This window comes from Panthera leo, chromosome C1 (genome assembly GCF_018350215.1).
Source record: "Panthera leo isolate Ple1 chromosome C1, P.leo_Ple1_pat1.1, whole genome shotgun sequence".
Taxonomy (NCBI): domain Eukaryota; kingdom Metazoa; phylum Chordata; class Mammalia; order Carnivora; family Felidae; genus Panthera; species Panthera leo.
This window is the reverse complement of record NC_056686.1, coordinates 5,810,529-5,823,407: the sequence shown is the minus strand read 5'-3', so window position 1 is coordinate 5,823,407 and position 12,879 is coordinate 5,810,529. Positions and strand designations below refer to the sequence as shown.

Genomic DNA, 12,879 nt, shown 5'->3' with positions numbered 1-12,879 from the left:
TGGAGACGGAGCGGCCTGGGAAGGGTCCCGAGTGGTGGCGCGGCCCGGCCCCGGGCCCCGGCCCCGCGGGTGCCCTCCGCTCGCGCTCGCCGCGGTAGGGAGGAAGTTTCTGCGCTTTGGCTGCCTGGATTTACTCCTGCTGTTCGGGGGGAGGAAACCGAGATACCAGCGCCTGGGCCCCGGAGGCTCTGGCCGCGGAGCCTCGGGCGGGGGGCCGGGCGGGGACGGAGCGCGGGGACGGCGGGCGGCGCGGCGATCCAGGCCGCCTTTTGCAGCCGCCCGCGGCCGCGCCGGGCTCTGCGCGCCGCGCTCCAGCCTCCTCCCCCGGCAGCGGCGGCGGCGGCGGCGGCGGCCCCAGCCCCGCGCCCCCCGCGCCCCGCGCCGCGCGGCCCCGCCGCGGTCACACGCCGAGCCGCCCCGGCCGCCTCCGCCCTGCGCTTTGTGGAGCCAGAGCCCGAGCCGAGTGACAGGCGCGGCCTCTCGCCGCCCCGGACCCCGAGTGCGGCCGGCGCGGCGTACCTGTGGCTGCGGGGCCGCCCGGCCGGGAAGTGTCGCTGGGGTTGGCCGCGCGGGACCCGGCCGCCAGCCGCGAGCCCCAGGCCCGGGGCCCGGAGGTGGGGGGCCGGGGAGCCGGGAGCTGCCCCTACTGGGGCGGGGAGGGGCTGCCTGGAAGGAATGGGACAAAGTGAAAGTCTCTAGACTGCTGGGGTGGAGGGGCGGTGGGGAGCGTCGGAGGAAGGAGGGGGTGCTGATGGTTCTTTATTTGGTGCCTCGGAGTGGCTTTTAATGACGGCGATGGCGGGGCAGGCCAGCGGGGGTGCGGGCTCCCAGTGGGCGTCCGCGATATCGGTGCCTTCTTGGTGCATTCCTCGGATTGATGAAAGGGCCTTTTAACCCCTCTAGGGTGACCTTTTGGGGAAGTCTTCAGGTTTCTTTTTCCCTCCCTTCTGCTCGACACTCTGGGAAGCTTCGTTCTCGGGTGCAAAGCAGTTGTGCTGTTGTATTGGAACACGAAGCGTATTTGTTTATACCTTCGTGGACCGATGCGGAGACTGTGGCACAGAGGGCGCAGATTGCTTCTTAGGCTCACATCCAGGATGTCCTTCTCCCAAACCTGTCTGGTGTGTGCTATTGGGGTTCGAATGAGGCAGTCCGGGGCCTGCCCTGGCCCTGGGGGGGTCCCAGCTGTGCTGCTGAAATGGTCTCCCAGCCTCGTCAGTATTCCCTAGCTCCGACTTTTATGGTTGTTATTCTGCTGATTGCAGATATCTTTGCTTTGCTGACATCCTGTTTTGTTTTTGGTTTTTACATCCCATTTGTTGTTTCTTTTTATCACAGAAACGCTTCGTTAAGGGGCTCAGGCAGTACGGCAAGAACTTCTTCAGAATTAGAAAGGAGCTGCTTCCCAATAAGGAAACAGTGAGTACAATTGGACTTTATGTAACTTGATTTTTTCCTCTTTGCCCCTACTGCTTCTCCGCACTTGATCTTACGAAATGGTTTCCTTTAACCCTGCGCTGTGCTCAGACTGGCTGGCACTAGAGTCCTCATCATTTTACTTCCTTCACTTTTAGTTTAGCTTCTGATTTCATATAGTAAAGTGACAGATTATGCTTCTCCCCCGCGAAGAAAGTGGACTTCCTTTGTAAGAACAGCAAGGTCTTTGCCAACGGAGGGTCACTTGGGGGGTTGTCTGGGATGTTGAGCTATTAACATCTAATTGTAAATACAGTGGCTGAAATAGGAAATGTCATTTACCACCAGTTGGATTTGGTTATTGACCAGTCTTCAACCAAACAACAGAATGAAAAGGTCTGTGGCTCACTATGCTTTGAATTCTGTTGGGACCTTTTCTTTCTTTAATGTTGATTATGTTTTGAAGAGTAGTTTTAACTCTTTAGTTTTTGCAGCCTTAAAAGTTTGCACTTCTGGGGGGCACCTGGCTGGCTCAGTCAGAAGAGAGTGCGACTCTTGATCTTGGGGTCATGAGTTCAAGCCCCACATTGAATGTAGAGATTACTTAAATAAATAAATAATTTTTTGAAAACTTGGCACTGTTCATTGGACAGATACATATACAAGGATTCTTATAAATTGCTTAAGTGAGGCTTTTACAGATTCATTTGACATTTCACAAAGCTGAGAGCCCTGTCTCTTGCTAAACTTGGGGTAGGCAGATTTGCTGAGGAAACTTCAGAGGGAGGTTGTATGAACAGAATACTAGTAAGGGATTTGGTCTCATTTACCTAAATTCCCTACAGGTGGAATTCAGGGGGAGTGGTTGGTGAGTCCTAGGAGAGGCTAGGAGTGGGGTAGGGCCAGCCAAGTCCCAGTGTCTGTGGCCTAGGTAGAGCCTAGTAACCGGAAGTGCTTCTTAGGACTTGGGGGTGGAGGGTGAATATTTAGCCACTGAGCTGCTTTCACTTCATGCCTACCCTCCCTGAGGGGAATGAGGAGATAGGTGAAGAGTATCCATTATAGAAGTGGGTGGGTTGTTTTAGTTTGGTTTGGTTGGTATTTTTCGAATTGGGTGTTGTTGATTGATTGATTTCCTCTTATTCGATTTTGATTGTTTTATTCTGAGGGTTTGTTCTGTTTTGTTTTTGCTTTAATGAACTTTTTCTAGACACCTTTTCTGTACGGTGCCTTATGTGAGCAGCAGTAGCTTATAAGAGGGAAGAAAGGTCTGACATTTCAAGTATAGCCTTGTGTAAATTGGTGGTTTGCATCAACCAATCATAATGACATTGAACTTTTAATGTTTACTCTACATCTTAATATGGTGAGATGGTCATTTTGAGAATGGTTAAAAAAAAAAAAAAGAACTGTTTATAGACCTTGAACTAAAGTATATGTTGTCATCAATCTATATAATCAACTTTTTTGGAGGGCGGGGATGGGTCTTCCTGGAACAAATTGGAAAGAAGTATTTGATGTGGAACAGTAAAAAAATACCTTTAAGTTTTCTGCGGATTTCAGTCATTTAAAGTTTGATATGTACTTTTATAAAACTAAAATGTTTTACCCAACGGTGAGAATTTTGGTGTGGCGAATTAGAGCAGCCATAAGGTCCGTGAGTAGCTGTGGCCGGACGCAGTAGGCCAGATTGTGACCTCCCCACTGCAGTTTTCTGTCTCCTTGTGCTCTGCTAGAAGTTGCAAACCATGAGGAATTTAATACAAGATATGGCTTGACAATTATTTTCTTTCTGTTCTAAAAAATAAACTTGTAATAGCAAGATTAAGCATCTAATCTAAAATTTGCCATCCACCATTTGGAAACACCAGGCAATTCTGTCTAGCTTTTTATCTCTAGTGGAAGACAAATCTGAATGACTTTTAGCCTGGGTAAGAGGCTTCTAATCTTTTTTTTCCCCCCTTACTCTTGGTTGTCCCTTATCCTTACTGATGATGTCTAACTCGGTAAGTCGTCTGTCCCCGCCCACAGAGAAGTTGTTGGTACACCAGCCTTTTGAGCCGGTCCGCTGGTCTTTTCCAGGTGCCTCTGTCCTGAGACCCTTCCCCATCACTGTCCGCCGTCCCTGTTTCCCAGCCTTGTGGCTCCTCTCCTCTCTCCTCCTCTGGCACCCAGCAGCCTTCCTGTTTCCAGCCTCCTCATCAGGGCGCGATCATGGCCACTAACGGGACAGTTGTTGGCAGCACTGGAGGGTGCGTCATGGCTGACTTTGGCTAAACGTTGCTGGTGTTCCGCTGTCTTTTTGCCTAGAACCGGAGGAGTTTGGTGGTAGGGTAGATCTAGAAGTACCCTGATCACCTGGGAGAGAGGCACCCATTTTGTATTTTCCTTATTATCAGCATAGCCCCGCTAATCATTCACAGCTCCTAGGGAGGGGAGGGCAAAGGTTATTTTTCATTTTTGCTGCAAAAAATGAGAAAATTCCTTGGTTCAGAACTTCCTTGGTAGAAGTCTTCATATGGTCACGCCTCTCTTTATATCAAATGCATCTAATCTAGATACTTTCTACATTCTCTTCTATGTCCCAGAATTATTAACTCATTTCTTTGCTCTTCTCAACTGACTTGAAACTTCAGAAGGGTGTCAGCATCCAGAAGAACGCGCCTGATTGGGCCTGGCGCGGGGGTCATCAGACCTGTGTTCTATTCCTGGCCTTACCGGTAACTGTAGCACTTGATAATCTCTTCTAACTGTGCAGTCTGCTTTGAGCTGTCAGGTCAAATCCTGACAAGCATTCAAAAATGATTTTCCCTAAAATGGTGTTTCTTTGTGCGAGAATTTTATAGATGCTGCAATCTTTATAAAATGTTGGCACACCTTTGGCTGTTGCTGTGCCTGAAAGCAGAGTGATGGCTCTTGCCTCCTCTGGCACCTGCCTGCTCTGGGGCCTTGGGCAGATTATTCAGTCTCCGTCTTTTAACATCTGTGTCTGTAAAATGGGTGATCCTTCTAGCCCCTAGAATTGTTCTGAGAGTTTAAATGAGATAATGTCCGTAGAGAGTGCATAGAAACACCTAAAAATGGGTCTTCTTCCTTGTCTACCCCAAATACTACCTGACATGCGCAGTATGGGATTATTTTCCGTTTGTAACCGTGCCGAACCTGTGTGAGAAGAAATGACCTGTTTCTTATCATGTGTCTTGGGAAGAACTGTCTTCTTTGAAAAACTGGTGGGGGGGGGGGGGCGGTGAAGGACAGCGCCCAGCTTAAAGGATCCGGTTGTTTCGTCTTGAACTTTGTTGAAGGGACTTCTGTCCTTACTGGGTCATTAAGCGCAGTTATGCGGACAGAGGTTCCTGGTGGGAATGGACCTAAACAACTTTCCTAGTTCTTTTGGTTTCCGGTGTCTGTTACACAGGAGCTGAATCTGGCTTTCCTCCGAATGCTGCTGCCCCTGGAGTGGGGGTGGTGGCTGTGGCTGCGGAAAACCCACTCTCAAAGTTCAGCTGAGGGGGTGTAGCAGGTCAGCCTCATGGTTCCCAAGTGAATACCTGTCGGTCACATACTTTCGCGTCATGGCTGTGCACGTGTCCTGGAGTTGCTGCCTCTGTCCCATTCTTCTTTTCTCTGTGGCTGCTTGCCTTCTTCAGCGTGTGTACAAGATGGGCAGTTAGAAGTCATACACAGTAGGGCATCTTTGCGGAGCGTTCATTCAGCTTCCCCTTGGCCGTGTCCCTCTTCTCTCTCAAGACACTGTTGGGCCCAAATCACATTAGAGTCTTGGGTGTCGGTGCGTTTATACAAATCGCAGCGAGCGTCCCACAGCTGAGCCGCTCGGGTGACGGAGAGCCGGGCCTCGGGGTGCCTCTTCCAGCACCGCTGCGTGATCTGTGAACCGATCGATGAATTACATGACCTTTGATGCTAAGATAATGCCTGAGAAAATAGGAGACCTGATAGAATTGAATCTTAAAGCACCAGGAGGGGCACCCATGTTGTAAATAATACAAAATCCCGGGTGTTCCAAAAATAATACCTTGTTCGGTTTTTACACACATTGCAGTTTTCTTCAAAATCCTGAGGAGATTACTCCGACGGCAGTGACACGTGTCTTCTTTCACACTGAGCAAACGTCTGTGTTGTTTGAGTCAAAGACTTTCCGTGTCTGACACCTGGACGATTGTCCCCTGAATCCTGGCTGGCCTTTGTGTACGGCTCTACCTGCTGTTAGGCAGACAAATCCAGTCTGCGTTGGGTTGTAGACAGGGAGGGAGCCCCGACTCCGGGAGCTGTCTCAGGCGCAGCTAACGTTAGAGAGAAGACCGTGTGATCCTCCCCGACTCGGGAGAGAAGACAGGTGCCTCCAGCACGTTATTAGCCTCTGGGAGAAGAAGGTGAAAAGGCACACACCCTTGGCCGTCTTTCTCCTCTCCCTAGTTTTATTTTTGCACACCTAGCCCAGTAGGGATTAAGCTCATGTTATTTGTAGTCCCAGTTGCTGGTGTATTAATATTTTCTAAACTAAAAAGTTCTTTTTTTTTTTTACCCACTTCCCATTTTCAGAGCTAAACATTCCACGTAGCTCAATTTTTTAAAAATTTTGTATATCCACCAAGCACTGTAGCGGGTGGGATGTCTATAATGAGGAGCAAGGTGCCATTCGTGGCCCGCATTGCAGCAGGGAAGGGGAACCACATGCACGCTTTCCGTGTTTGGCAATGTGTGCTAAGGGCCCTGCTGGACAAAGTGTGCACCAGAGGCTGCGTTTGGGGGCTGCCCGAAGGCTAATTGGAGGGTGTAGTGTTTGAGCTTTGAAAGGAGGATCTGCTTTTTGACAGGCGGCGGTTGGGAGGGTGGAAGGAAAGTGGCTTTCCAGCTGCAGGAAGTGGCACGAGCAAAGGCATGGAGGCAAGAACTTGCAGGCCATGCCCAGCGCGTACCCTAGCGTAGTTGGAGAGGAGGTCGCAGGGCAGGTGCGGCAGGACTTAGGCCAAAATTACGTCCTGGAGGTAGACTTGGGAGACCCTACACTGTCTCTGAAGAGGGCATTTGGGAACCCACAGAAGTCTTCTAAGAAGAGGGCGCCTGGGTGGCTGAGTCGGTTCAGCATCCGACTCTTGATTTCGGCTCAGGTCGTGACCTCTCGGTTTGTGATTTCATGGCATACGTCGGGCTCTGTGTTCACGGTGTGGAGCCTGCTTGGGATCCTCTCTCTCTCTTTCTCTCTCTCTCTCTCTCTCTCTCTCTCCCCCCCCCCCCTCCCTCTCTCTCCCTCTGTTTTTCTTCTGTTTACAAGCATGCACTCTGTGTCTCAAAATAAATAATAAATTTGTTAAAAAAGAGAGAAGGGGGAGCATTCTTGAGCGGCACAAACAAGACATAGAGACCAGAAAGGAGGTTCTTGTAATAATTCTCAAAGTAAGGTCTCCAAGTAAGACAAAAAAAAATGGGGGAGTTGAAAGTTACTTATGGAACTAGAAGTCTGTCTTTTATCCTGATTTTCTCCATTGAGAATGTGCCTGTTTTGTTTTTTTTAAGTGTTTATTCATTTTTGAGAGAATGAGAGAGAGTGTGTGCCTGAGTGGGGGAGGGGCAGGCAGAGGGGGTGGACAGAAGATCCAGAGCAGGGTCTGCGCTGACCGGCGAGCCCGGTGTGGGGCCTGAGCCCACAAACCATGAGATCATGACCTGAGCTGAAGTTGGACACTCAACTGTCTGAGCCACCCAGGTGCCCTCTGTCTGGGTTTTTGTTGTTGTTGTTGTTGTTGTTGTTGTTGTTGTTTTAATGGTACTAAGGGGCAGCCGGTTTTGATATTTCGGATGTCTTGTTTTTAACTTGGGATGATAGTATGAAAAGTACTGGAGGTTTAATTTTTTACTTTGAGAAGTAACGTGAAAACCACCCACTTCTGTCAGCCACATTTCTGGAAATGAATTCTGTTAAATATGTACATAATTATTGAATATTAATTGTTTATTTCTTCAGGCAAAATATCTTTTGCATAAAGCACATTCCCCGAGCAAAGAATAACTACTCTTGAGAAAGGTTTTCAGACTGAGTAATCAAGACTCTGTTAATATTAAGAGGTTAAGTACGACTCTAGCATTCGGTATGAGCGTTCAGCATGGAGTTTTATTTGACTTCAGATTAAAACCTTAGGTAAACAATTTTCTAGCCTCATTAATGCTTAATCTATGTTACGTAACAAAGCGTGGACTTCCTGAATAGGTTGATACTATTGGGGACACAGTTGTATTCCAGGCGCGTAACCAGAGACCTCTGTTCGCAAGTGCTGTGCCCCCTGTGCCCCCCGGCCGGCACTCCCCCGTCACCAGAGCCGGGTGCCGCTGCAGGCTCTCGGGCTCCTGTCTGTCCCCACAGAGCCAGAGTCTGCACAGGAACCCGCTCCCCTGGTGATGAGAACGCTCGGTAGGGCTCAGGAGGCCCTGCTGTTCACAGAGGTGCAGACTTGTGGGGTTCTAAGCCCATATGTCACATTTGTTCTTAACGTTGCTTTTATTCTGTCCCAGTTGTAAATTACTTCACTGTTAGGGCTTAATTTTGTTTTTCAAATTATTACAAAGTATTTCAAACACATAGAACAGTAATCTGGGCTTATTTGCATTATCAATAATAGAATTTCTTAGTATAGCTTCCCTCTTCGTATCTTTCACTTTTTCCTAGAAACACAATTGTAACTCCTGTCATATTTCACATAAAAACTGTTTTCTTCCTCTTTCCTTGTGGCATGCAGTTCATTGTGTGTGAGTCAGTCAAGCGTAGATCTTCTTTAAGTTGCTAAGAAAACTTTTTATTTGAAAAGGTGATATTCTCTTATTAATATGAAGTTCACATACTTAATACTGTGGCGTTTTCAGATGTTATTCTCTCTCCCTGGCACCCCTTTATGTATGGAGAAGAAATATACATATTTTGAGAGGTTGGCAAGATTGGGTCCAAGGCAAGACATGTGCCACACCTTTTTTTCTTAATAACTTGTCCTCAAATAGGTACAGATAAAGTTGAAATTTTCCATTCCAGGCAGAAGCGATTACCAATAGAAACAGGCACTAAGTTTGGCAGCAAGAACTGTGATCCTATAGTTCTTTCCATGCAGGGGTTTGTTCCCACTAAAATGAAGCGGAGGCTTGAATCTTTTCATCTGATAGTCTAAACTGTGTGGCTATTTAGCTGGGCAGAGGTCCAGTTTTGACTAGGGCAGTCTAAGCGGGATTGGTTGATTCCCTTGTGTAAGTGAAGCAGTTAAGAAATTTGCATGTAAGGAATTTTTGGTGCCGATGTTGGGGGAATAAAGAGGTTTTTAGGAATCTGTTAAGCTCTTGGTTTTGGTTCAGGTCATGCTCTCAAGGTTCGTGAGTTGAAGCCCCACATTGGGGCTCTGCACTGACAGTGCTTGGAATTCTCTTACCCTCTGTCTGCCTCTCCCCTACACACACACACACACACACACACACACACACACACACTCTCTCTCTCTCTCTCTCTCTCTCTCAAATAAACTAAAAAAAAAAAAAAAAGAATCAGGTGACTTTTTAATGTTTTTTTTATGTTTATTTTTTTAATGTTTGTTTTTTGATAGAGAGAGAGTGAACGGGGGAGGGATTGAGAGACAGGGAGACAGAATCTGAAGCAGGCTCCAGGCTCTGAGCTGTCAGCACAGAGCCTGATGCGGGGCTTGAACCCACGAACCACGAGATCATGACCCAAGCCAAACTCAGATGCTTAACCGACTGAGCCATCCAAGCACCCCATAATCAGGTGACTTATTAAAACAAGGCCTTGAATATTTGCTGTTTTCTGTGTAAATGTCTTAGGCCTGTCCTTGGCTTTATCCTACACAACAGAAGTGGAGGAAGTGGTGTACAAGGATTTTGACTGTGTACGATGTATTGCTTATAGACATTGCTCCCAAAGGAAACCACCTTGGACTTGTAAAGTTACTGAATACACTGCTGCTTATAAGGATTAGTTATTTATTTGCTGCTGGTATTTGCTAACCTGTATTTCTTATGATTTGACTGGGTCTTAGTTACCTGGTGACTTTGACCTTTATACCTAAGTCGACTCACCCATTTTATTAGCTAGTAACACAAATGGAAGGTTTGAAATGCTCTTTAAGAAGACTTATAAGCTGTGATTACTGTGCTTATATTCCATGTGTTTACCCACTTGGAGCTCATATTTTATATCATAAATGGATTTTTCTTAGGATGCGTTCATCGATCTTATTAAGGCTAACTTTGAAACTCCAGTTTGCTGATGTTTTAAAAATAAGTTTTAAAATGTATCTGAAGTCATAATCCTTGAATAATTGGTTCATTTTAATCTTATTTGAAGTTACTCCCTTGAGGAATATGTAGGAAAATAAAGTGGAATAAAAATTGTATTGTTTTGAAAATTGTAAAGTGAGGACTTCCCCTCAGTCTTATTCACAGCTGCTCACTGGTGGTGGGAAAGATGGCCCCCCACCCTACTTCCTCTCATAATACTTCTTTTTTCTGTAATTTGAAAACCATTAATTGTATACTAGAAATAGGAAAAGCAAGCAGGAGAAACCTATCTGGGGACACCAGAATTCTGTTAAGCTAGGTTTTCTTTTTGAGATGTTAAATTTTTAAATTCAGTTTCAATATCAGTGACCTTTGTTATTTTTCCCACTTTGGAAATAAGATTCTGTGTTCTGCTCAAGTGTCTTAAGTCCTTCTTCTGAAACCTCTAAATTGTGATGTCATAGTTCCCAGGATTTGACCTTCGAGGTGTCTTAAACCATCATCATGGTTCTCAGTGGGCAAAGTTGGGAGTGTTTTGGGAACTACTGGGGGGAACCTTTGGTACCCAAGGCCCGTGTTCTCCTTGAGGTGTCTGTGGTGTGGGAGAGAGCGCTTCCCCTCGTGGAGTTCACAGTCCACTGAAGAGGCGAGCAGGGTGCGTGTTCTTCTCTGGAGGGTGCGTGAGTTGCAGTCATGGGGACCCTCTGGGGCCCAGTCACAGGGCTTGGGCTGCGCGCTCGTGAAAGCACGTGGGCCATTTTGTCTGCAACAGGTGGCCATCACACAAGGAGCCCAGCTCCTGTCTCAGAAGAATTGTATGTTGTTCTGCCCTTTAAATATTACTACTTTATTTTAGTCCTGGACTTTAGACACCGTTTCATTTTTTCTTCTATGCATTTCTGTTCTGCACACATACATGCATGTATGTATTTATGTAGAATATAAGGCCTTCTGGGGATGGACCTTGTTTTAATACTTCTTTATGTCTCCTTTAATTCCCTGTAATAGGCCTTTACTTGATGTTACTTTTATTTTTAACTTAAATGTCAGTTAACATGTAATGCAGTATTGGTTTCAGGAGTAGAATTCAGTGATTCATCACTTACATACAACACCCAGTGCTCATCACAACTCTGCCCTCCTTAGTACCTCTCACCCATCTGTCTAGCCCGTCTCCCACATACCTCCCTCCGTCAGCCCTCACTTTGTTCTCTATTGTTAAGAGTCTTTTGTGGTCTGTTTCCAAACTCTCTTCTCTTCCTCCCTCCCTGTATATTCATCTGTTTTGTTTCTTAAATTCCACACATGAATGAAATCATATGGTATGTGTCTTTCTCTGATGACTTATTCACTTAGCATAATACGTTCTCGCTCTATCCACATCGCTGCCAGTGGCATGATTTCATTCTTTTTGATCGCTGAGTAGTATTCGATTGTATATATATACACCCCATCTTTATCCATTCATCAGTTGATGGACTTTGGGCGTCGTTTGACTATTGTTGGTAGCGCTGCTATAAACATCGGGGTGCATGTACCCCTCCCAGTCTGTATTTTCTATCCTTTGGGTAAATACCTAATAGGGCAATTGCTGGATCGTAGGGTAGTTCTATTTTTCGTTTTCTGAGGAACCCCCATACTGATCTCCAAAGCAGCTGCACTGGTTTGCATCCCCACCAACAGGGCAAGAGGGTTCCCCTTCCTCCGCATCCTCGCCAGCACCTGTTGTTTCTTGTGTTAACTTTAGCCATTCTGACAGGTGTGAGGTGGTGCCTCACGGTGGTTTTGATTTGCATTTCCCTGATGATGAGTGATGTTGAGCATCTTTTCATGTGCCTGCTAGCCATCTGGATGTCTTCTTTGCAAAAATGTCTATTCGCGTCTTCTGCCCATTTCTTAACTGGGTTATTTGTTTTACTTGATATTGCTTAAAAATGAGGTGTGTGGCTGTGTATGTTCACATGTGTGAATGATGGGATGGAAATACAGTATAACCATAGATCGATATATAACTATTGGTCCTAAAAGATTAAAACTTGTCAGGGATTTTAAGGAATGGTTTTCCTCATTTTTGCTCTTCGTGTTGCTTTTCTTGATCTGCTTTGAGGCTGTTTTAAAGACCAGTTGAAACCTGGACATCCTAGGCCTTGGACTATGTAGCAGACAGAAAATCCTCGTTAACTTTTCTGTCCCAGGACAGTAAGACTAGGACTTGGGAGTCACTGTGCCACGCTTGGACTTTCCTGTTCTGTTTATCACAGGCAGTAAATCAACTCTGCTGTTTGCACAGCAATTCTGTTTTCTAGATTATTTATAAGATTGAAACCCATTGTTTATTTTTCTCAGCAGGTTTATTGAGCAAGTCAAGAATAAAATATTATCTTAAGCAGTAGAGCAAGCCATTAGCCAGTTGCAGCTTGGTTTCAGAATTACCGTGTGTGTGTATGTGAGCTTGAGTGTATTGTGTGCACAGGAGGTGAGAGCCAAGCGAGGTGAAAGAGGCTCAGTGTTGCCAGATCTCTGCAGCTTTGCAAGGTTCCTGTGACTGTTTATGGATTTTTCCCCCCTTTTAGTCAGTTAGTGAGTCACCATCATATGCCATTTTATTATCTTGAAAACGGTCTGGAATTTTTCTGTGTCTTTGCAGTATGAGTGAAATCCCACTGATGTGTTCTGAACGATATCAAGTTAAAGTTTTTCCTGTGATGCTTTGGTTATGTATTTTCAGCTGCAGCCATCGTCTCTTTGTTCCTATGTGCAGGAGTTGAGATCGTTCTTGAGTTTGGCAAGAAGTGGTGACTTTCGTTGTGTTTGATTATTTTAGGGGGCTGGAACAGCATAGGTCCAATGCCCTTGGGACTCGGTGCTTATTGATTTAGGCACACGCCTCCTGTGATCATAACTTGGTCCTCCTTCCCACTTCTGCTCTGTTTTGGAAATGTACTAACAAGGTACATGGAAGCAGGTCAGAGGTGTGTGGCCTTCGGTTGTCAAGGAAGGTGTTTAAGTTGCGGAAGGAGAGTCTGGAATGTGTGGAACAATAGGAGGGAGCATTAAACTCAAAAGGAAGCAGGCCCAGTGGATCTGCGGACATGGCCGGCTCCAGCTGGGTAAAGCAGGCAGCAGGTGATGTGGGCAACAGAACCCTGTAGACATCTGGAGAATGGGGGA

At 46.4% G+C, this 12,879-nt stretch overlaps 1 protein-coding gene across 6 annotated transcripts in view; it reads left to right on the top strand.

Annotated features, from left to right (window-relative positions):
• The window catches only part of RERE (arginine-glutamic acid dipeptide repeats), a 423,275-nt gene that overhangs the window by 364,489 nt on the left and 45,907 nt on the right, over positions 1-12,879 (top strand). For all 6 annotated transcript variants that reach the window (XM_042949976.1, XM_042949978.1, XM_042949977.1 and 3 more), the window contains one exon: positions 1,339-1,419. In XM_042949976.1, the coding sequence (XP_042805910.1) occupies positions 1,339-1,419 (81 nt within the window). The remainder of the gene's footprint in view (positions 1-1,338; positions 1,420-12,879) is intronic.